Here is a 23,557-nt window from a genome sequence, read left to right on the forward strand (position 1 = left end):
CAGCCTCCTGACTTGCTGGGGTCACTTATGTGCACCACCACAGCTGCCTATATCTTTTTTTTAATTTATTTTTTAAATATTTATTTATTTTTTTAGTTGTAGTTAGACATAATACCTTTATTTTATTTATTTATTTATATGTGGTGCTGAGGATCGAATCCAGGGCCTCGCACGTACTAGGTGAGCGCTCTACCGCTGAGCCCCAGCCCCAGCCCCAGCCCACTATCTTTTTATTTTTTAAGTGGTTGCTTTATGGATAATGTTACGTATGTTTAACTCATCACAATCGCCTTTGGTAACATTGGACCACTTCAGTGTGAGAACTGACCACCGTAGTGCTGCCCTGCCCTGTCCTTTGTGCGAACTTATCACTTGCTTTTCCTCTGCACCTGGTACGTTTGACAACAAGCTTTTTTATTTTGCATAGAGTTCATTGCCCTTTTTCTTTAGAGCTTCATTGAGGTTTGTAAGCAGTGACACTAACCGTCCTAAGTGTGCACTTCAGTCATTTGTGGTGGCCTTGAAGACTTGTACCTACCATCACCATGAGCCCTTTGCTAGAACGTTGCTGCATCCCTGGATCCCCTCCACCCTGCTGACGCTGGGTCTCCCCCAACCCCAGCCCCGGGCGACACTGGGTTAATTCTGGTAGAATGAAGCCCCATCCCACTTCCCTCCGCTGCTGTTTGGTCCTCGTGGATTGCATGGCCTTGGTACAACCCCGTGACGTGGGCGAGGAGCACCGCTCTATCTACGGGGTTCACGGACTACAGCCTGTACCCCGATGAGCCAGCTGCTTCTGTAAGTCAAGTCTGGATGAAGTGCAGTCACGCTGTGCCCACTCAGCGTCCAGGCAGCCGCAGCTGCTGACCTGGAGGTGCCGGCCATCCGGGCTCGCACAAGAAAAGCGCAACTGCGCACTTCACACGGTCCTGTCAAATAAGTTAGTGAGAAGTGCTGCCAGATGTGCACGGGTCACTTCTGTCAGTGAGGGGGCCTGGGACAGCTGTGCTGGGAGATCAGGTCACCTCAGGACGGTGGCCTCCTGCTTGAGGACACACTATGATGGCTGGCTCTCGACCGGTTCCCCCGCGTGACGGACGGCCCTGGTCTTTTCTCTTCTGCGTCTCAGCCGCAGCCTCCTTTCTCTCCGGCCGTGCCGCCCCGGAGCTCTCTGAGGTCTGTTGGTTCCGCTGCTTCTCCGTCTCTTCACCTTGTGCAGTTTCTACTAACCACCAAGTGGACAGCTCTTTCTCTGGGCTCTCCAGACCTGCAGTTGAGCCACTCTGGGGCAGTTTCACCTTGGGAATGTCTGCACTGAGCGCGGCCACGCCTTCCCTCCATTCTCCAACACACTTCCCTCCAGCTGTGACAGGCTTTCGGTGGGTGGTCGCCTGCATCAAGGCACCTCCTGTGGCGGTTCAGAGACAGGGTCCGCTGGCCGCCTGCTCCTCGGCTGGGGCTGTGCCCGAGGTCTCTGTGTGTCTTGTCGTTTATCGCTGAGTGCTGGGCGTTGAGGTCAGGTGTTGTATCAGCTCTGCCTTCTGACTTCACCCCCCTGGAGCGGGCCACTCACTTCTGTAGCTATTTTCTTGACCAAATCTGCCAAGTCTGAGCACAGTGTGGGAGCTCCCCAGCTCCAGCACACTACTGTCCAGCCTCATGCCACGGCCTCCCCACCCAGTGGCTGTGGCTTTCCCCGGGACTCAGTGTCCACCTCCCCGTGTGCCATCTGGTCCATCCACCAGTGTGCCTCCACCAACAGCCTCTCTTCCCACAGTGTCTGGCCAGCAGCTGCAGCCCGAGGAGCCAGGTGCAGCTACTGAGGAGGACCGCACTGTAAGTGGGACCAGGGAGGGAGGGTGTCCGCCTCGCAGCCTGCCCCCAGGCCTTCTGGCCTTGCAAGAGCCTGAGTGCTGACAGGAACTCGACTCTCTCCTCCTGCCAGGTGACTGAAGGGCCTGTGGACGAGGTCATTCGGCCACGGCCACAGGGGTCCTCCCCTGTCTACGAATGCACAGCAGAAGGCACTGGCTTTGGAGTCCAGGTGAGCCCCGGGCGGAGCTCACAGGCCGAGACGAGGCCTGGGCACAGGGCCCTGCACCGCTCTCCCTCCCGATCACCTGTGTGGGCGGCCCACATGCATGTCTCTGTACAGCACCCTGCCCTGTCGGCTGCCATCAGGCCAAAGCTGTGCCCATCACTGTCCCCTCTGGGTCCCCTGACATGGAGATGCCTGCGGCTACTGAGCTCGTGAGGGTGGGGCACAGACCCAGGCTCCCATGTGTGGGGCCCTGGTGGGACACGGGACGTGTGCACATGTGCAGCCTTTGGGGAGGACACAGGCCCCCGTGGAGGACAGGAGGGGCCATGGGAGGAGACGTGTCCTCAACAGATGGCGTCCTGCCTTTGGAGCTCCTCCTCCGTTCTGAACTCCAGTGCCACAGGGCTGGCCGGGGGAGCTGAGGCTGGCCTCAGGTGGAGGAGGCCCTGCGCTGCCTTTTCCCTGGTGGCCCCCAAGGGACGCAGCTCCCTCTGCACCCAGCTGCACCCTGCAGCTCCCGAGTCCCTCTGCACTGGGGTCTGCTGCCTGGAGCCTTCTGTTCTCCCTGACCCAGGGCCAGGTGGGTGGAACCTTCTCTCCTGCCTGTCCCAGGCTGGGTGGCGGGTAACTCCCAACCCCTGTGGCTACAGGAAGACGCCCCGGGCCGGCGAGGCTCCTCAGGGAGGCGGAGGTCCTGGTGGAAGCGGGCCTCGGGGGACTCGCAGGTCTTCTCCAGGATGAGCCACCCAGAGGTTGGTATGCCAGACCCAAGGTGCTGAGGGAGGGTGGCGGGCAGCAAGGAGACTGGCAGCGTCCCTGGGTCCCAGGGAGGGCAGGGCTACGGGAGGCCCCAGTGACGAGGGCCCTGGGTGTGTGGTCCTCATTACGCCCCCATCCAGAGGGGTGGTGCCAGGTCGGGCACCTGCACGGGTTGCAACCAGAAGCTTCAGAGCTCTGTGGGTACCCTGAGGGGTGCGGGGGCCTCTGCTGGACACAGAGGCCACCATCATGTCCAACATGGGTGGCCTGCATCCCTTCCCTGTGTTGGCCTCAGGTCTGTGGCCCTGCTTGATTTGAGCACTGGGTGTTCTGCATGTGCCCAGTGCGTCATTGGTGAGGGAAGGAGGTTTGACCACAGTGCCTGCAGGGGCCATCCTCTCTGCTGGGCATGGACAGCCAGTCCTGGCAGGCTGGGTAAGGCTGTGGGAGGCAGCTCCTACCTGAGGCTCTCTGTAGCCGGCGGCCTCCAGTGCTGGGACAGTGCAGCCTGCGTCCATCTGAAAGGTGCCCCCACCTCTGCCTGTGGTGCCCACGGTGACAGGTGGATGGTGTGGTCCCCTTCTTGGGAGACGCCAGCCCCTAGCACTGATGGCACAGCTCACCGTGGCTCTGATGTGCTTCTACTCCAGGCTGTGCGGGAAGTGACAGAGGTGACACTGGAGACTGAGGTGGAGGCAGGAGCCAGTGGTTACAGTGTCACAGGTGGGGGACACCAGGGGATCTTTGTCAAGCAAGTGCTGAAGGACTCCTCGGCTGCCAAGCTATTCAGTTTGAGAGAAGGTACAATGGCCAATCCATCCCTTTCCCCATCATCTGGGCAAAGATGGCCGGGACATGGAAGGGACCCGGAGGGGGCAGGGCCACACCTAGATTCAGGACCACCCCGTCATGTCTCTACTCGTCTGCCCCAGGCTGGGCCACCCACAGTTCCTCTTGGCCGTGCAATGGAGAGAACCTCCATTTCTCCCTGTTGCCCCAGGGCTGGGGGTCCCAGTACCCCCGACTTGGTGGGAGTGGGAACTAAGCCAGAGCTGTTCCTTTGTCCTCTAGGGGATCAGCTGCTCAGTGCCACCATCTTCTTTGACGACATTAAATATGAAGATGCTCTCAAGATACTTCAGTACTCGGAGCCTTACAAGATCCAGTTCAGAATCAAACGGAAACTGCCTGCCCCAGAGGGGGAGGAACTGGCCGTCCCTGGCCCTTGGCAAGACTCCCAGGGCAAGGAGCAGGTAAGGCCCCTTCAGCAGGTAAGGAGAGGCTGCAGAGGCTGCCCCTGCGTCCTTGTGCACAGGGCACCAGGCTCTGCGCCAGCTCCAGTGAGTTCCCTCCCCCTGTGTTTCAGGACAAGGATGTGACTGACGAGTGTACAGAGACCCCTACGAAGACACTGGAGGCAGATGGTGACCGGGAGAGGCTCATCTCCAAGCCCAGGGAGAGCCGTGGCAGGCGCCCCCACGAAAGGCTCTCCTGGCCCAAATTTCAAGCCCTAAAGAGCAAGCGGGGGCCTGGACCTCGGCGTTCACACAGTTCCTCCGAGGCACACGAGCCTGGAGATGCACGAGACGTGTCCCCGACAAGCACAGACACAGAGGCCCAGCTGCAGGAGGAGCTCCGGGCACAGAAGGCAGGGCCAGGCCGCCAGAGGAGGAGGAAGTTCCTGAACTTCAGATTCAAGATGGGTTCAGGACAGGAGCCCTCTGCCGCAGGGCAACTGGGCAGAGAGGCCCACGGCAGGCCACATCCTGCTGGGGTGCTGGGGGAAATGGGCGCCTGGGAGGATGGGCCAGGGGCCACAGGGGCTCCTGCGGGAGGCAGGCCCGAGGAGAGAGCACAGTGGCAAGAGGCTGGGCCGCCTGTGCAGCAGGGAATGGAGCCAGGCCTTCCAGCACACGCCCTTGGTGACAGAGCTCCTGCAGAAGGGGTAGGGATGGCTGCCAGGGGCCAAAGGGAGACACAACCCGTGAGCACCCAGCACAAAGCAGGGGAGCACAGCAAGCCCAGGAGCGGCACTGGCGCAGGCCGCGGGATGAGCTGGGAGCAGGAATGGGAAGAGATTCAGAGTCTGGAAACGGGGATAGCAAGACTGTCCCTGCTGGACACCCAGGACCCAGGCAGCTCACAGACACACGGACCGGAAACACAGGTCCAAGTACGTGACTTAAAGACACCCAAATTTGGAATTTCCAAAGAAAAAGTAACAGAGACAGGAAAAGGTGGCAAAGGACTTGAAAAGAAGAAGGGAGAGCAGACATCACCAGGAGAGGACGAGGGGGGCCGGACGGAGGCCACCGCAGAAGAGGACACACCAGTGGGCACAGGGCCCCAGGCAGACGCTGCAAGGAGGAAAGAACAAAAACAGAAGACACCAAAGACACCGCAGGACGAGGGGGAGACACAGAAAGATGAGGACCCAGAGAGGAGGGAGGCTAAGGCGAAGATGCCCAGGGCGCCAAGGAGCTCCATGGGACGGTCACCAAGTCGGGAAGGGAGAGCAAGCTCACCTAGAGCAGGAGGGGAAGGGAAACGGGAGACGGCCCGCGAAGACAGGAGGGCGACGAGGGGACCTCACGCGGTAGGCACAGAAGACGCCCTGCCAGGGGAAGAGCAGCAGCAGAGACAAGTGGGAGCCACACAAAAGAGAGACGCGGCGACCACAGAGGAGAACATCAAGAAGGGACACAGGGACCAGGACGCAGGAGAGGGCCAGCTCAGAAGGCCCACGTTCAAGATGCCCTCCTTCAGCGGGTCCGCCGTCGGCAGGGCCTGGGACGCGTCTGTGGAGGTGAGGGCACCCAAGGTGGAGGCTGATGTGGCCTTGCCTTCCACACAGGGTGACCTCAAGAGCTCTGACCTCAGCATCCAGCTGCCTGCCACTAACTTGGACACCAGGGATGGCCAGGTGGACGTGACCCTCCCCGAGGCCACCTTGCCTGAGGGAGACCTTCTGGCAGACACTGACTCTGGAGCTGGCCTGAAGGGGTACCTACCCAAGATGCAGATGCCCAGCATCAAAATGCCCAAGGTGGACCTTAAGGGCCCCCAGGTGGACATAAAGGGTCCCAAGCTGGATGTGAAAGGGCACAAGGGTGAGGTGAGTGCCCCCAGCCTGGACATGGAGCTGCCCTCTGGACAGGTGGACATGCAGGCCCCCACCACCAAGCTGGAGGAGGACCTGGCTCTGGTAGACAAGGAAGTGGCCACCAGAGACAGCAAGTTCAAAAGGCCCAAGTTCAAGATGCCCTCTTTTGGCATCTCTGCCCCCAGCAAGACCTTGGACACATCCATGGAGGTGAAGGCACCCAAGGTGGAAGCCGATGTGACCTTGCCCTCCATCCAGGGTGATCTCAAAGACCCTGACCTCCACATGCAGCTGCCTGAAGCCAATGTGGACATCAGGGCTGGCCACATGGACATGACCCTCCCCGAGGCCACCCTGCCCAAGAAAGTGCTACTGGCAGCCCCTGATGCTGAAGCTGGCCTTAAGGGGCACAAGCCCAAGGTGCAGATGCCCAGCATCAAGATGCCCAAGGTGGACCTCAAGGGCCCTGAGGTAGATGTCAAGGGCCCCAAGCTGAACGTGAAAGGCAAGAAGTGCGAGGTGAATGCCCCTGACCTGGACGTGGAGTTGCCATCAGTGCAGGTGGACACACAGGTTCCTGGTGAGAAGCTGGAGGGGGACCTGGCCCTGGCAGACAAGGAAGTGGCCACCAAAGAGGGCAAGTTCAAAATGCCCAAGTTCAAGATGCCCTCCTTCGGTATGTCGGCCCCCGTCAAGACATTGGACACATCCATGGAGGTGAAGGCACCCAAGGTGGAAGTCGATGTGACGCTGCCCTCCATCCAGGGTGACCTCAAAACCTCTGACATCAGCATCCAGCTGCCAACTGCTGACCTGGACACCAGGGCTCGCCAGGTGGAAGTGACCCACCCCGAGGCCACCGTGCCTGAGGGAGAATTTCAGGTGGCCCCTGCTGCTGGAGCCAGCCTGAAGGGGCACCTGCCCAAGGTGCAGATGCCCAGCATCAAGATGCCCAAGGTGGACCTCAAGGGCCCCCAGGTGGACATAAAGGGCCCCAAGCTGGAGGTGAAAGGCCCCAAGGTTGAGGTGAGTGCCCCCGACCTGGACATGGAGCTGCCCTCTGGGCAGGTGGACATGCAGGCCCCCAGTGCCAAGCTGGAGGGGGATCTGACCCTGGAAGACAAGGAAGTGGACATCAAAGACAGCAAGTTCAAAATGCCCAAGTTCAAGATGCCCTCCTTCGGCCTATCTGCCCCCAGCAAGACATTGGACACATCCATGGAGGTGAAGGCACCCAAGGTGGAGGCCAATGTGGCCCTGCCCTCCATCCAGAGTGACCTCAAAACCTCTGAACTCAGCATCCAGCTGCCTACAGCCAACCTGGAGGCTGGGGATAGCCAGGTGGAAGTGACCCTCCCCAAGACTACCCTGCCTGAGGGAGAGCTGACGCCAGCCCCTCCTGCTGGAGCCAGCCTGAAGGGACACCTCTCCAAGGTGCAGATGCCCAGCATCAAGATGCCCAAGGTGGACCTCAAGGGCCCCCAGGTGGACATAAAGGGCCCCAAGCTGGAGGTGAAAGGCCCCAAGAGCGAGGAGAGTAGCCTTGACCTGGAGATGGAGCTGCCATCAGGACAGGTGGACATGCAGGCCCCCAGTGCCAAGCTGGAGGGGGACCTGGCCCTGGCAGACAAGGAAGTGGCCACCAAAGACAGCAAGTTCAAAATGCCCAAGTTCAAGATGCCCTCCTTCGGTATGTCGGCCCCTGGCAAGACCTTGGACACGTCCGTGGAGGTGAAGGCGCCCAAGGCAGAGGCCGATGTGGCCCTGCCCTCCATCCAGAGTGACCTCAAAACCTCTGAACTCGGCATCCAGATGCCCACTGCTGACCTAGAGGCTGGGACTGGACAGGTGGACTTGACCCTACCCAAGGCCACCCTGCCAAAGGGAGAACTGCCGGCGGCCCCTCCTGCTAAAGCCAGCCTGAAGGGGCACTTGCCCAAGGTGCAGATGCCCAGCATCAAGATGCCCAAGGTGGACCTCAAGGGCCCTCAGGTAGATGTCAAGGGCCCCAAGCTGGACATGAAAGACAACAAGGGCGAGGTCAACACCCCTGACCTGGACGTGGAGCAGCCATCAGTGCAGGTGGACATAAAGGCCCCTGGTGCCAAGGTGGAAGGGGCCCTGGCCCTTGCAGAAAAGGACTTGGCCACTAAAGAGGGCAAGTTCAAAATGCCCAAGTTCAAGATGCCCTCCTTCGGCCTATCTGCCCCCAGCAAGACATTGGACACATCCATGGAGGTGAAGGCACCCAAGGTGGAGGCCGATGTGGCCCTGCCCTCCATCCAGAGTGACCTCAAAACCTCTGAACTCAGCATCCAGCTGCCTACAGCCAACCTGGAGGCTGGGGATAGCCAGGGGGACGTGACCCTCCCCAAGACCACCCTGCCTGAGGGAGAGCTGACGCCAGCCCCTCCTGCTGGAGCCAGGCTGAAAGGACACCTCTCCAAGGTGCAGATGCCCAGCATCAAGATGCCCAAGGTGGACCTCAAGGGCCCCCAGGTGGACATAAAGGGCCCCAAACTGGACATAAAAGGGCCCAAGGTTGAGGTGAGTGCCCCCGACCTGGACATGGAGCTGCCCTCTGTGCAGGTAGACATAGAGGCCCCTGGTGCCAAGCTAGAGGGGGACCTGGCCCTGGCAGACAAGGATGTGGACACCAAAGACAGCAAGTTCAAAATGCCTAAGTTCAAGATGCCCTCCTTCGGCCTGTCGGCCCCCGTCAAGACATTGGGCGCGTCTGTGGAGGTGAAGGCGCCCAAGGTGGAGGTTGATGTGGCCCTGCCCTCCATCCAGGGTGACCTCAAAACCTCTGACATCAGCATCCAGCTGCCCCCCGCCGAAATGGGGGACAGGGCTGGCCAGGTGGACGTGACCCTCCCTGAGGCCACCCTGCCTAAGGAAGAGCTGCCGGCGGCCCCTGCTGAAGGAGCCAGCCTGAAGGGGCACCTGCTCAAGGGGCAGATGCCCAGCATCAAGATGCCCAAGGTGGACCTCAAGGGCCCTCAGGTAGATGTCAAGGGTCCCAAGCTGGACATGAAAGGCATCAAGGGCAGGGTGAGTGCCCCTGACCTGGACGTGGAACAGCCATCACTGCAGGTGGACATACAGGTTCCTGGTGAGAAGCTGGATGGGGACCTGGCCCTGGCAGACAAGGACGTGGCCACCAAAGAGGACAAGTTCAAAATGCCCAAGTTCAAGATGCCCTCCTTAGGCGTGTCCGCCCTAGGAAAGGCCTTGGACGCGTCTGTGGAGGTGAAGGCGCCCAAGGTAGAGGATGATGTGGCCTTGCCGTCCACACAGGGTGACCTCATGAGCTCCGACCTCAGCATCCAGCTGCCCACTGCTGATCTGGACACCAGGGATGGTCAAGTTTACGTGACACTCCACGAGGCCACCCTGCCTGAGGGAGAGCTGCCAGTGGCACCTGACACTAAATCCGGCCTAAAGGGGCACCAGCCCAAGGTGCAGATGCCCAGATTCAAGATGCCCAAGGTAGACATCAAGGGCCCCCAGGTAGATGTCAAGGGCCCCACGCTGGACGTGAAAGGCTCTAGGGGCGAGGTGAGTGGCCCCGACCTGGACATGGAGCTGCCCTCTGGGCAGGTAGACATACAGGCCCCCAGTGCCAAGCTGGAGGGGGACCTGGCTCTGGCAGACAAGGAAGTGGCCACCAGAGACAGCAAGTTCAAAAGGCCCAAGTTCAAGATGCCCTCTTTTGGCATCTCTGCCCCTGGCAAGACCTTGGACGCGTCTTTGGAGGTGAAGGGGCCCAAGGTGGAGGTTGATGTGGCCCTGCCCTCCATCCAGGGTGACCTCAAAGCCTCTGACCTCAGCATTCAGCTGCCCACCACTGGCCTGGAGGCTGGGACTGGCAAGGTGGACGTGACCCTCCCCGAGGCCACCCTGTCTGAGGGAGAGATTCCGGCTACCCCTGCTGCTGGAGCCAAGCTGAAGGGGCACCTGCCCAAGATGCAGATGCCCAGCATCAAGATGCCTAAGGTGGACCTCAAGGGTCCCCAGTTGGACATCCAGGGCCCCAAGCTGGAGGTGAAAGGCACCAAGGTCGAAGTGAGCACCCCTGTCATGGATGTGGAACAGCCATCAGTGCAGGTGGACATACAGGCTCCTGGTGCCAAGGTGGAGGGGGACCTGGCCCTGGCAGACAAGGACGTGGCCACCAAAGAGGGCAAGTTCAAAATGCCCAAGTTCAAGATGCCCTCCTTAGGCGTGTCTGCCCCAGGAAAGGCCTTGGACACATCATTGGAGGTGAAGGTGGCCAAGGTGGAAGCCGATGTGACCTTGCCTTCCATACATGGTGACCTCAAGAGCTCTGACCTCAGCATCCAACTGCCCACCGCAGCCCTAAACACCAGGGATGGCCAGGAGGATGTGACTCTCTATGAGGCCACCCTGCCTGAGGGAGAGCTCCTGGCAGCCCCTGACTCAGGTCCCAGCCTGAAGGGGCATCTGCCCAAGGTGCAGATGCCCAGCATCAAGATGCCCAAGGTGGACCTCAAGGGCCCCAAACTGGATGTGAAAGGCCCCAAGAGCGGGGTGAGTGGCCTTGACCTGGAGATGGAGCTGCCATTAGGACAGGTGGACATACAGGCCCCCACCACCAAGATGGAGGGGGATCTGGCCCTGGAAGATAAGGAAGTGGCCACCAGAGACAGCAAGCTCAAAAGGCCCAAGTTCAAGATGCCCTCTTTTGGCATCTCTGTCCCCGGCAAGACCTTGGGTGCATCTGTGGAGGTGAAGGCACCCAAGGAGGTGGCCGATGTGGTCCTGCCCTCCATCCAGAGTGACCTCAAAAGCTCTGACCTCAGCATCCAGCTGCCCCCCGCAGACATGGGTGACAGGGCTGGCCAGGTGGACGTGACCCTCCCCGAGGCCACCCTGCCTAAAGGAGAGCTGCCGGCGGCCCCTGCTGATGGAGCCAGCCTGAAGGGGCAACTGCCCAAGGGGCAGATGCCCAGCATCAAGATGCCCAAGTTGGACCTCCAGGGCCCCCATGTGAATATCATGGGCACTAAGCTGGATGTGAAAGGCCGCAAGGGCGAGATGAGTGCCCCTGACCTGGACATGGAGCGGCTCTCTGGGCAGGTGAACATACAGGTCGCCACTACAAAGCTGGAGGGGGATCTGGCCCTGGCAGACAAGGAAGTGGCCACCAAAGACAGCAAGTTCAAAATGCCCAAGTTCAAGATGCCCTCCTTCGGTATGTCGGCCCCTGGCAAGACCTTGGATGCATCCATGGAGGTGAAGTTGCCCAAGGAGGAGGCCAATGTGGCACTGCCCTCCATCCAGAGTGACCTCAAAACCTCTGAACTCAGCATCCAGATGCCCACTGCTGACCTAGAGGCTGGGACTGGACAGGTGGACTTGACCCTACCCAAGGCCACCCTGCCAAAGGGAGAACTGCCGGCGGCCCCTCCAGCTGGAGCCAGCCTGAAGGGGCACTTGCCCAAGGTGCAGATGCCCAGCATCAAGATGCCCAAGGTGGACCTCAAGGGCCCCCAGGTGGACATAAAGGGCCCCAAGCTGGAAGTGAAAGACCCCAAGGTTGAGGTGAGTGCCCCCGACCGGGACGTGGAGTTGCCCTCTGGGCACATGGACATACAGGCCCCCAGTGCCAAGCTGGAGGGGGACCTGGCCCTGGAAGACAAGGAAGAGGCCATTAAAGACAGTAAGTTCAAAATGCCCAAGTTCAAGATGCCGTCCTTTGGTGTGTCTGCCCCCAGCAAGACCTTGGACACGTCCGTGGAGGTGAAGGCACCCAAGGTGGAGGCCGATGTGGCCCTGCCCTTCATCCAGAGTGACCTCAAAACCTCTGACATCAGCATCCAGCTGCCTACAGCCAACCTGGAGGCTGGGGATAGCCAGGTGGACGTGACCCTCCCCAAGACCACCCTGCCTGAGGGAGAGCTGACGCCAGCCCCTCCTGCTGGAGCCAGGCTGAAAGGACACCTCTCCAAGGTGCAGATGCCCAGCATCAAGATGCCCAAGGTGGACCTCAAGGGCCCCCAGGTGGACATAAAGGGCCCCAAGCTGGAGGTGAAAGGCCCCAAGGTTGAGGTGAGTGCCCCCGACCTGGACATGGAGCTGCCCTCTGGGCAGGTGGACATACAGGCCCCCAGTCCCAAGCTGGAGGGGGACCTGGCCCTGGAAGACAAGGAAGTGGACATCAAAGACAGCAAGTTCAAAATGCCCAAGTTCAAGATGCCGTCCTTCAGTGTGTCTACCCCCAGTAAGACCTTGGACACGTCTGTGGAGGTGAAGGCACCCAAGGTGGAGGCCAATGTGGCCCTGCCCTCCATCCAGAGTGACCTCAAAACCTCTGAACTTGGCATCAAGATGCCCACTGCCGACCTAGAGGCTGGGACTGGACAGGTGGACTTGACCCTACCCAAGGCCACCCTGCCCAAGGGAGAGCTGCCTGCGGCCCCTCCTGCTGGAGCCAGCCTGAAGGGGCACTTGCCCAAGGTGCAGATACCTAGCACCAAGATGCCCAAGGTGGACCTCAAGGAGCCCCAAGTGGACATCAGGGGCCCCAAGCTGGACATAAAAGAGTCCAAGGTCGAGGAAAGTACCCCCGACATCGACATGGAGTTTCCCTCCATACAGGTGGACATAGAGACCCCCAGTGCCAAGCTGGAGGGGGACCTGGCCCTGGCAGACAAGGAAGTGGCCACCAGAGACAGCAAGTTCAAAAGGCCCAAGTTCAAGATGCCATCCTTCGGCATCTCTGCCCCCGGCAAGACCTTGGACGCGTCTTTGGAGGTGAAGGGGCCCAAGGTGGAGGTTGATGTGGCCCTGCCCTCCATCCAGGGTGACCTCAAAGCCTCTGACCTCAGCATTCAGCTGCCCACCACTGGCCTGGAGGCTGGGACTGGCAAGGTGGACGTGACCCTCCCCGAGGCCACCCTGTCTGAGGGAGAGATTCCGGCTACCCCTGCTGCTGGAGCCAAGCTGAAGGGGCACCTGCCCAAGATGCAGATGCCCAGCATCAAGATGCCTAAGGTGGACCTCAAGGGTCCCCAGTTGGACATCCAGGGCCCCAAGCTGGAGGTGAAAGGCACCAAGGTCGAAGTGAGCACCCCTGTCATGGATGTGGAACAGCCATCAGTGCAGGTGGACATACAGGCTCCTGGTGCCAAGGTGGAGGGGGACCTGGCCCTGGCAGACAAGGACGTGGCCACCAAAGAGGGCAAGTTCAAAATGCCCAAGTTCAAGATGCCCTCCTTAGGCGTGTCTGCCCCAGGAAAGGCCTTGGACACATCATTGGAGGTGAAGGTGGCCAAGGTGGAAGCCGATGTGACCTTGCCTTCCATACATGGTGACCTCAAGAGCTCTGACCTCAGCATCCAACTGCCCACCGCAGCCCTAAACACCAGGGATGGCCAGGAGGATGTGACTCTCTATGAGGCCACCCTGCCTGAGGGAGAGCTCCTGGCAGCCCCTGACTCAGGTCCCAGCCTGAAGGGGCATCTGCCCAAGGTGCAGATGCCCAGCATCAAGATGCCCAAGGTGGACCTCAAGGGCCCCAAACTGGATGTGAAAGGCCCCAAGAGCGGGGTGAGTGGCCTTGACCTGGAGATGGAGCTGCCATTAGGACAGGTGGACATACAGGCCCCCAACACCAAGCTGGAGGTAGACCTGGCCCTGGCAGACAAGGACGTGGCCACCAAAGAGGACAAGTTCAAAAGGCCCAAGTTCAAGATGCCCTCCTTAGGCGTGTCCGCCCTAGGAAAGGCCTTGGACGCGTCTGTGGAGGTGAAGGCGCCCAAGGTAGAGGATGATGTGGCCTTGCCGTCCACACAGGGTGACCTCATGAGCTCTGACCTCAGCATCCAGCTGCCCACTGCTGACCTGGACACCAGGGATGGTCAAGTTTACGTGACACTCCACGAGGCCACCCTGCCTGAGGGAGAGCTGCCAGTGGCACCTGACACTAAATCCGGCCTAAAGGGGCACCAGCCCAAGGTGCAGATGCCCAGATTCAAGATGCCCAAGGTAGACATCAAGGGCCCCCAGGTAGATATCAAGGGTCCCACGCTGGACGTGAAAGGCTCTAGGGGCGAGGTGAGTGGCCCCGACCTGGACATGGAGCTGCCCTCTGGGCAGGTAGACATACAGGCCCCCAGTGCCAAGCTGGAGGGGGACCTGGCTCTGGCAGACAAGGAAGTGGCCACCAGAGACAGCAAGTTCAAAATGCCCGAGTTCAAGATGCCCTCTTTTGGCATCTCTGCCCCTGGCAAGACCTTGGACGCGTCCATGGAGGTGAAAGGGCCGAAGGAGGAGGCCGATGTGGTCCTGCCCTCCAACCAGAGTGACCTCAAAAGCTCTGACCTCAGCATCCAGCTGGCCACTGCCAGGACTGAACAGATAGACGTGACCCTTCTCAAGGAAGGCCTGCCCAAGGGAGAGCTGCCGGTGGCCCTTCCTGCTGGAGCCAGCCTGAAGGGGCACCTGCCCAAGGTGCAGATGCCCAGCATCAAGATGCCCAAGGTGGACCTCAAGGGGCCCCAGGTAGATGTCAAAAGTCCCAATTTGGATGTGAAAGGCACCAAGGGCCAGGTGAGCACCCCTGACCTGGACATGGAGCAGCCATCAGTGCAGGTAGACATACAGGTTCCTGGTGCCAAGCTGGAAGGGGACCTGGCCCTGACAGACAAGGAAGTGATCACCAAAGAGGGCAAGTTCAAAATGCCCAAGTTCAAGATGCCCTCCTTCGGCATGTCTGCCACTGGAAAGGCCTTGGACGCATCTGTTGACATAAAAGTGCCTAAAGTAGAGGCCGATGTGGCCTTGCCTTCCACACAGGGTGACCTCATGAGCTCAGAACTCAGCATCCAACTGCCCACCGCTAACCTAGACACCAGGGATGGCCAGGAGGATGTGACCCTCCATGATAGCCCCCTGCCTAAGGAAGAGCTGCCAGGGGAACCTGACATTAAATCTGGCCTAAAGGGGCACCAGCCCAAAGTGCAGATGCCCAGATTCAAGATGCCCAAGGTGGACCTCAAGGGGCACCAAGTGGACATAAAGGGCCCCAAGGTGGACGTGAAAGGCCCCAAGGTCGAGGTGAGTGTCCCAGACCTGGACGTGGAGCTGCCCTCTGGGCAGGTGGACATACAGGCCCCCAACACCAAGATGGAGGGGGACCTGGCTCTGGAAGACAAGGAAGTGGCCACCAGAGACAGCAAGTTCAAAAGGCCCAAGTTCAAGATGCCCTCCTTCAGCATCTCTGTCCCCGGCAAGACCTTGGATGCATCTGTGGAGGTGAAGGCACCCAAGGAGGTGGCCGATGTGATCCTGCCCTCCATCCAGAGTGACCTCAAAACCCCTGACCTCAGTATCCAGCTGCCCACCGCCGACCTGGAAACCAGGGCTGGCCAGGTGGATGTAACCTTCTCTGAGGCCACCCTGCCCAAGAAAGAGCTGCCGGCAGCCCCTGCTTCTGGAGTTGGCCTTAAGGGGCACCTGCCTAAGGTGCAGATGCCCAGCATCAAGATGCCCAAGGTGGACCTCAAGGGCCCTCAGGTAGATGTCAAGGACCCCAAGCTGGACATGAAAGGCACCAAGGTTGAGGTGAGTGTCCCCGACTTTGACATGGAGCTGCCCTCTGTGCAGGTAGACATAGAGGCCCCTGGTGCCAAGCTAGAGGGGGACCTGGCCCTGGCAGATAAGGATGTGGACACCAAAGACAGCAAGTTCAAAATGCCCAAGTTCAAGATGCCGTCCTTCAGCATCTCTGCCCCCGGCAAGATCTTGGACACGACTATGGAGGTGAAGGCGCCCAAAGTGGAGGTCGATGTGCCCTCTATCCAGGGTGACCTTGAAGCCTCTGACCTCAGCATCCAGCTGCCTGCCACCCACCCTGACGCCAGGGCTGGCCAGGGGGACGTGACATTCCCTGATGCCACCCGGCCCAATGGAGAGCTTCCGGCTACCCCTGCTGCTGGAGCCAGCCTGAAGGGGCACCTGCCCAAGGTGCAGATGCCCAGCACCAAGATGCCCAAGGTGGACCTCAAGGGGCCCCAGGTAGATGTCAAAGGACCCAAGCTGGACTTGAAAGGCACCAAAGGTGAGGTGAGCACCCCAGACCTGATGGTGGAGCAGCCATCAGTGCAGGTGGACATACAGGCTCCTGGCGCCAAGGTGGATGGGGACCTGGCCCTGGCAGAAAAGGACGTGGCCACCAAAGAGGGCAAGTTCAAAATGCCCAAGTTCAAGATGCCCTCCTTAGGCGTGTCTGCCCCAGGAAAGGCCTTGGACACGTCTGTGGAGGTGAAGGTGCCCAAGGTGGAGGCTGATGTGACCTTGTCTTTCACACATGGTGACCTCAAGAGCTCTGACCTCCACATGCAGCTGCCTACTGCTGACCTGGACAGGAGAGATGGCCATGTGGATATGACCCTCCATGAGACTGCCCAGCCTGAGGGAGAGCTCCTAGCAGCCCCTGATTCAGGAGCCAGCCTGAAGGGGCACCTGCCCAAGGTGCACATGCCCAGCATCAAGATGCCCAAGGTGGACCTCAAGGGCCCCAAGCTAGACGTGAAAGGTTCCAAGGGCGAGGTGAGTGTCCCAGACCTGGAGATGGAGCTGCCCTCCATGCAGGTGGACATACAGACCCCCAGTGCCAATTTGGAGGGGGACCTGGCCCTATTAGAGGAGGATGTGGCCACCAAAGAGGGCAAGTTCAAAATGCCCAAGTTCAAGATGCCCTCTGTAGGCTTGTCTGCCCCAGGAAAGGCCTTGGACACGTTGGTGGAGGTGAAGGTGCCCAAGATGAAGGCTGATGTGGACATGCCCTCCATTGAGGGCGACCTCAAAGGCTCTGACCTCTGCATACAGCTGCCCGACACCGACCTGGACTCCAGGGCTCTCCAGGTGGATGTGACCCTCCCCGAGGCCACCTTGCCGGAGGAAGAGCTTCTGGTGGCCTCTGCTGCTGTATCCAGCCTGAAGGGGCACCTGCCCAAGGTGCAGATGCCCAGCATCAAGATGCCCAAGGTGGACCTCAAAGAGTCCCAGGTGGACGTCAAGGGCCCCAAGCTGGACATAAAAGGCTCCAAGGGCAGGTTGAGCACCCCTGACCTGGAGCTGCCTTCTGTACAAGTGGATATTCAAGCCCCTGGTGCCCAGCTTGAGGGGGACCTGGCCCTGGCAGACAAGGAGGTGGCCACCAAAGAGGGCAAGTTCAAAATGCCCAAGTTCAAGATGCCCTTCTTTGGCATGTCTGCCCCAGGAAAGGCCTTGGACACGTCTGTGGAGGTGAAGAGGCCCAAGGTGGAGGCCGATGTGGCCCTGCCCTCCATTCAGGGAGACCTCAAGGACTCTGACCTCAGCAGCCAGCTGTCTGCCACTGACTTGGAGGCTGGCGCTGGCCAGGTAGACGTGACCCTCCCCAAGCCCACCCTGCTCGAGGGAGAGCTGCAGGCGGCCCCTGACTCTGGAATAGGCCTGAAGGGGCATCTGCCCAAGATGCAGATGACCAGCATCAAGATTCCCAAGGTGGACCTCAAGGGGCCCCTGGTGGATGTCAAAGGCCCCAAGGGTGAGGAGAGCACCCCAAACCTGGAGATGGAGCTGCCCTCCATGGAGGTGGACATACAGGCCCCCAGTGCCAAGCTGGAGGGGGACCTGGCCCTGGCAGACAAGGAAGTGGCCACCAAAGACAGCAAATTCAAAATGCCCAAGTTCAAGATGCCCTCGTTCAGCCTGTCTGCCCAAGGAAAGGCTTCGGATGCATCCGTTGAGGTGAAGGTGCCCAAGGTGGAGGCCAATGTGACCCTGCCGTCCATTCAGGGCGACATCAAAAGCTCTGAGCTCAGCATCCAGCTGCCCACCGACCACCTGCAGGCTGGGCCCGGTGAGGTGGATGTGACCCTCTCTGAGGCTGCCCTGCCCGAGGGAGAGCTGCCAGTGGCCACAGTCTCTGGAGTTGACCTGAAGGGGCACGTGCCCAAGGTGCAGATGCCCAGCATCAAGATGCCCAAGGTGGATGTCAAGGGCCCCCAGGTGGACACAAAGGGCCCCAAGCTGGAGGTGAAGAGCCCCAAGGGTGAGGTGCTCCCCTCTGAACTTGATGTGGAGCAGCCCTCCGTGCAGGTGGACACACAGGCCCCCGGCGCTAAGCTGGAGGGGGACCTGGTTGTGGCAGAGGACTTGGCCCCTGAAGACATCAAGTTGGAAAGTGGTGATGTAGACACGTCTTTTTCAAAAAGAGAATCAGAATTGACATTTCATAGACCCCATTTTAAATTTTCTAAATTGTTCAGTCCTCCTAAGAAATCCCCTCGGGGTACTGCTGGCGTGGAAGAGGCCCCCGGGGCCTGCCTCCTCCGCGTGTCCCCAACATTGTCCTCACAGGTCCCTGGGGTGGAATCGCAGGAGTGCACGGTGTCTGGGGTCACTTCCTCTGTGGAGAGTCCCAGTTTTCTCACGTCTGACCTTCCTTTTGCTGGAGCTGACGGTGCTGCGGGGCGCGCGGGGCCCCCTGTTGTCACGGGTAGTGAGCGTCCCTCGCGGAGCCAGCCCCCGGAGGCCTGCTTCCCTCCGGGTTCCAGAGCCGAGTGCCCGCAGGCCTCCTGCTCTCCACAGCGGGGCGCTCCTTCTGCTGGTTCTGAGAGCCCTGCTGTCTGTGTGTCAGGCCCAGGGGACCCCGAGCCTCCTGCACCCCTTCCCCGGGTGACTTTTCCTAAGTTCCACAAGCCAAAACTTGGGTTTTCCTGTGCTGCTGCAGCTGTTGCTGAGGCAGATTCACGTGCTGCCGAGGACAGCCCCGGCCTGTCTCTGCTCGGCCCTGTTGAGGCAGTGGATTCGTTAGGTGAGGGTGCCGTGGTGACCGGTCTGCCTGCCTCTCAGCCCCTGTCCTCAGGTGTCCCTGAGTCCCCAGGGAGGGAGGAGCACTTGGGTCTGGCTGTCGTTGGAGGCCCAGCTGAAGCCGCTGACCGTGATGGGAAGGGCAGTCCCTTTAAGATGCCTCGCCTCAAGCTCCCGTCTTTTAGCTGGTCTCCGAAAAAGCAGCCAGTGGTAACAGGGGACCCTGGGGGCCACCCAGAGGACGCCACACTCAGCCTGGTTCTGGACACAGACGAAATGCATACCCAGCACACGGTCCAGGTGCCCCCAACGGAAGCTCAAATGCATCTGCCTTCAGAGAAGGAAGGAGAGAAAGGGAGGCCGAGGAAGCCTGCCTTGGCCATGCCCAGACTTCCACTTCCCAGACGGAAGGCTTCCAAGGCGCAGGAGAGCTTGCCTCCAGGAGACACAGACGCTGCATTGTCCAGTACCACAGATGGACCTGACTCCGAAGCCACAGAGAGGGCCAGCTGTGATGGTGGTCAGGGAGACACTGGCGTGACGGCCGGCCCCCTGGAAGGAGATGGGGGGCATGTCCAGGTGCCACAGGCCCATCCTCCCAGTTTGTGTTTTGACAAACCCAAGGTGGAGGTGAGTCTGTCGAAGGCTGACCTGCACCTTCCCAAACATGACCTGGCTATCAGAGGTGACAGCAAAGAAAGCCGGCTCGGGGACCTCTCCATGAGCCAGTCCCATGGGGAGAGGATGGCACACCCCGAGGATGTCCCCACTGTGGAAAGCCCAGAGGGGGGCACTGCCACCAGAGCAGCACCGGCAGACTCGCAGGCACACTGGTTCAGGATGCCCACGTTGCGCTTGCCTGGCTTCAGGCGCTCTTCCTCCAAGGAGCAAGGGGGACCCCGGGAGCAGGACACAGCCGAGATATGCAGGCTGGCTGCCCCCACACCAGCAGAGGCAGCCCCCGATCCTGGGTCAATGGCAGAGGCAAGTGTGTCCCCACGGCCCCTAGAAGCCCAGATGGAAGGGGCCGCTCCTGAGAGTGAATCCTACGCAGACGTCCCAAGGTGTCATCTCGAGAGCCCCAGCTTAAAGCTGCACTTCCCCACTGCTCCAGTGTCCGAGTCGGGCCTGCCCAGCCCTGGGGGCGGGACCCATCCAGCCATAGACCCCCTTCCCCTTCAGATCCCTGGAGTGAGGCCTTCTGAACCCTTGGCTCCACCAGGAGAAGCACGTGGGGAGCCTCTTTCCCAGCCAGGAGGATGTGACCTTGCCAAGGCAGAGGCGAGAACAGAGATGTGGTCCTTCCAGCCCAAAGGTCCTCTGAAACTGAAGGCTTCCAGCACTGACGTGCCATCCCAGGTTTCCGTGGTGAACGTGAATCAGCTCTGGGAAGATTCTGTGCTAACAGTCACATTCCCCAAACTGAAGGTGCCCAGGTTCTCCTTCCCCGTGCCCAGCTCCGAGGCGGACGTGTTCTTTCCTGTGGTGAGGGCAGTGCCCTGCACGGAGGCAGGCACAGAGGTGGCCCTTCTCCAGGACAGTCCTGGGCTCTGGGGAGCCAGCCTCCTGAGGGCCTCTGGCACTGTGGTGCCCGGGGAGCAGCCTGAGGGCCCTGACCTCTCCTCAGAGGTGTCCCCAGTTTCTAAGGTCAGAGTGCACATTCAGGAGTCCCAGGGTGAGAGTCAAGGGGTCACCATTTGCAGCAATGTGCAAGGAGAGTGCTCTGATATGGCAGCACCCGAGGCCCCTTCCACTCAGACTGTGCGGGAGTCTGAGATCCCCACGTGCACGGTTCAGATGCCTTCCTATGGGTTCTCCTTGCTGAAGGTGAAAATCCCAGAGCTGCCTGCACAGGCTCGCACGTACACCACAGCTCAAGACTCCGCAGCAGGGGAGCACTCGGGAGGGTCCCCAGGAGGAGACACCGTTCCTGGAGATCCGCAGCCTGACACTGGAGAGCCATTTGAGATGATCTCCGGCAGTGCCAACCTGCTGGGGCCACCAACATTCCCGAGTGAGGCTTGCTCTGGCCTCCAGCTTGCAGACAGTGGCTCTGATGAGGAGCCAGCAGAAATTCTCGAGTTTCCCCTTGACGACCGCCCGGAGGCAACGACCCTGCTGGCAGGTGAAGACAGGGCTCCCAAAGAGAAGCCAGGAGGTAAAAAGTCTTCTGGGCTGTTGTGGTCTTGGCTTCCAAACATCGGGTTCTCTTCCACCAGCGAGACCAGTGCCGATGCCAGGGATGACGCCCAGAGGTCTGCTCCCATCCAGACACAGCCTGGGGCACGGCCAGACCCGGAGCCCGAGAAGAAGCAGGACAGGGCAGGCTGGTTCCGGTTTCCCAGACTAGGGTTCTCCTCTTCCCCTGCCAAGAAGGGCAAAAGCTCGCAGGAGGAGGCAGGTCTGCCCGGGCAAAAGCTGCAGGAAGAAACAGTCACCTTCTTTGACGCCCGAGAAAGTTTTTCCCCTGAAGAGGAGGATGATGAGGTGGCAGCAGGGGCTGCAGGTGCCAGGCTGGGGTCCAGAGTGATGGTGGCATCCCCAGCAAGAACAGAGCTGATCCTGTTGGAGGACAGCAAAAGTGTTGGCGAAGGGCCTATGCCCAGGCCCACAACTGAATGAGGGTAAGAGAGGTGCGGCCAGTCAGCAGGAGAGAGATGCAGAGGGCAGGGGTGGAGCGCCTGGGGGCCCTGGGCTGGCCGCACACGCATCCACCTGGATAACGGACCGGAGAACCAAGCAGAAATGAACATGAACATCTGGGTCACATGGCCCAACCTTCCTAAAATGGAACCAAAAACGTGACCAGCTCCCTCCAAGCTTTGGGAGCACAGAGGTGCCCAGACTCCCACCTGTATGGATTCACCCAGCATCGTGGGGCCACTGGAGGCACAGCTGGAGAAGCCTGCTGGTCTGCATGCATGAGCTCCAAGCGGCCTGCAGGAATGCCCAGAGGGGCCGCGCTCCTGACGGCAGGGTTCTTGTGCCCACGGGTGTCGAGGCGGTTGGCGTAACCTGTGCCCTGCGTTGCCATCTCGTGGTGAAGCCAGTTCTCTGGCTCCAGGCGGAGCACGCGGTGTTCTTGAAAACCTGTTACTGGCTCACGTACAAGCTGGCTCCTTTGTCAACATCCTCCTCGTGGCCAGCTCCAGGATGCCTTGTGATGATGCTGGGCACACAGGAGATGGCCAACGGTTGCCTGATGGGAACTAAGTGGCGACAGATGTTAGGACACCTGAGAGTCATCGCGAGACACCGATGTGTTCTCCTCAGTTTCTCCAGTGTGCACAGCCCCACGCCGTGGCCCCCGCACCCCTTGAGGTACACATTGTAGCCAGGCTCAGCTGCCCCTGGATAGGCAATAAAGCGCTGTATTCCGTGGTAAAGGCTTCCGCGTCCTGTGTTCCAAACCCCCAGCGCTGTTGCCTGTCCTGCGCACACTCAGTCCTGCTCTCCACCAGGCTGCTCCAGAAAGCAGATCCAGGGTGCACAATGGGTGGCCATCCTGCTCCTCTGTCCAGATCGAGACGAGGAGGGAGACAGGGGCCCTGAGTCCATGTGGGTGGGGACCCAACACACACCCCTCTCACCGGCTGGAAGCAGCACTGGCATGGAAGACAACATGCAGAGCAGGACAGCAGAGCGGTCCTGGCTGGAGGCCCAGCTGTCCCTGGCAATGCTGGCCTGTCCTCACAAGCTGCTTCCACCACTGTGGCCTTCAGGGCAGCCCACAGGAAGGGAGTCCACGGGGGGCTGAGCAAAGCTGAAGGTTTCCTGCATCCTCCCTGCTGCCCTGGCACGTTCCTGGCTTTGGCCTGGGTTTGCAGTGTCCTGAGGGGCAGCTGGAGCCTGTAGCAGGCCTCTTCTGGCCCCAGCAGGCTCCTGTGACAGGTGCTCCTTGCTCTGGAGGGAGGACAGTTCTCTCCTGTTCTGGAGGACTGTGGCTGGGGCGCCCACTGCTCCCGAGGATGCCCACTCCCTGAACTGCCCTGTGAGGGCCTGAAGGGTGGGGGCCAAGGTGTGTGGGAGCACGCTGGGTGCTTCTCCCTGTGCCACTGTGACCCACCATGTCTATCCTTGTGGATGGCTAGGAGGGTCACCCACGTCAGGGGACATAGCGGCTCTTAGAAAGGGAAGCAGGCTTCTGTCCCACACTCTAGTGGGGCTGTTGCATTCTCCACCCAGGGTGCTCCGCTCCCCTCTGCCCAACTTCCCAGGGTGCTCTGCTTTCCTGTGCCCCAAATGTACCAGATGGCTTGGCACAGTCCCAGGGAGCTCACGGGGTCTACCTCGCTCCAAAGGCTTCTGCCCTCTGAACCTGGAGCAAGGCCTGAGGAGTGGGATGCCAGGGCTGGAGGCCAGGAAGGAGGTGGCTGTACAGAGGCCCCACAGGATTTTCAGGGACCTTGGTTCCCCGTGTGTGAGTCATCTATGCTACAAAAGGACACCATCACCACTTAGCACCTAAGACAACACACGTTTATAATCCCCATTTCTGACAGTCAGGAGTCCAAGTGTGGCTCAGTGGGTCATGGGTTCAGGGCCCCACACAGCTGCCACCAAGATGTCAGCAGGCTGGGTCTACCTTGACTCGTGTTCATTCCCTGAGTGCTGGGTGAGTGAGGGCCTTGGCTTCTGGCCGGCTGGAGGCCACCTGGTACTCGGTCACCTGGACCTCCCCATAGCACAGCTCTCTTCATCAAAGTTAGCAGGGGACAGACTCCCGACAAGACAACAGTGCAGTCTATGTCATGTAACCAAGGAGATGGCAGCCTCCATCACCTTCGTGTGGGCTATTAGTGACAAGCAGGCAAGGAGGTGAG

General features: G+C 60.1%; 1 protein-coding gene across 1 annotated transcript; it reads left to right on the top strand.

Annotated features, from left to right (window-relative positions):
• The first annotated feature begins 1,780 nt into the window (after nt 1-1,780).
• Nucleotides 1,781-22,153, top strand: Ahnak2 (AHNAK nucleoprotein 2). Its single transcript, XM_071609118.1, has 8 exons — nt 1,781-1,839; nt 1,949-2,047; nt 2,695-2,800; nt 3,467-3,604; nt 3,875-4,056; nt 4,170-10,187; nt 10,413-13,193; nt 13,680-22,153. The coding sequence occupies exons 3-8, from the start codon at nt 2,782-2,784 to the stop codon at nt 21,354-21,356; spliced, it is 16,815 nt and encodes a 5,604-aa protein (XP_071465219.1). The 5' UTR covers nt 1,781-1,839; nt 1,949-2,047; nt 2,695-2,781; the 3' UTR covers nt 21,357-22,153.
• The last annotated feature ends 1,404 nt before the right edge of the window (nt 22,154-23,557 follow it).

This window comes from Marmota flaviventris, chromosome 2 (genome assembly GCF_047511675.1).
Source record: "Marmota flaviventris isolate mMarFla1 chromosome 2, mMarFla1.hap1, whole genome shotgun sequence".
Classification (NCBI taxonomy): domain Eukaryota; kingdom Metazoa; phylum Chordata; class Mammalia; order Rodentia; family Sciuridae; genus Marmota; species Marmota flaviventris.

Bases quoted from the DNA above. Each gene is read 5' to 3' on its own strand.
- Ahnak2 (XM_071609118.1), top strand. The intron at 3,605-3,874 runs GTACAATGGCCA...TTTGTCCTCTAG, and splicing joins GCTATTCAGTTTGAGAGAAG to GGGATCAGCTGCTCAGTGCC. The intron at 10,188-10,412 runs GTGGAAGCCGAT...AAGATGCCCAAG, and splicing joins TGGAGGTGAAGGTGGCCAAG to GTGGACCTCAAGGGCCCCAA.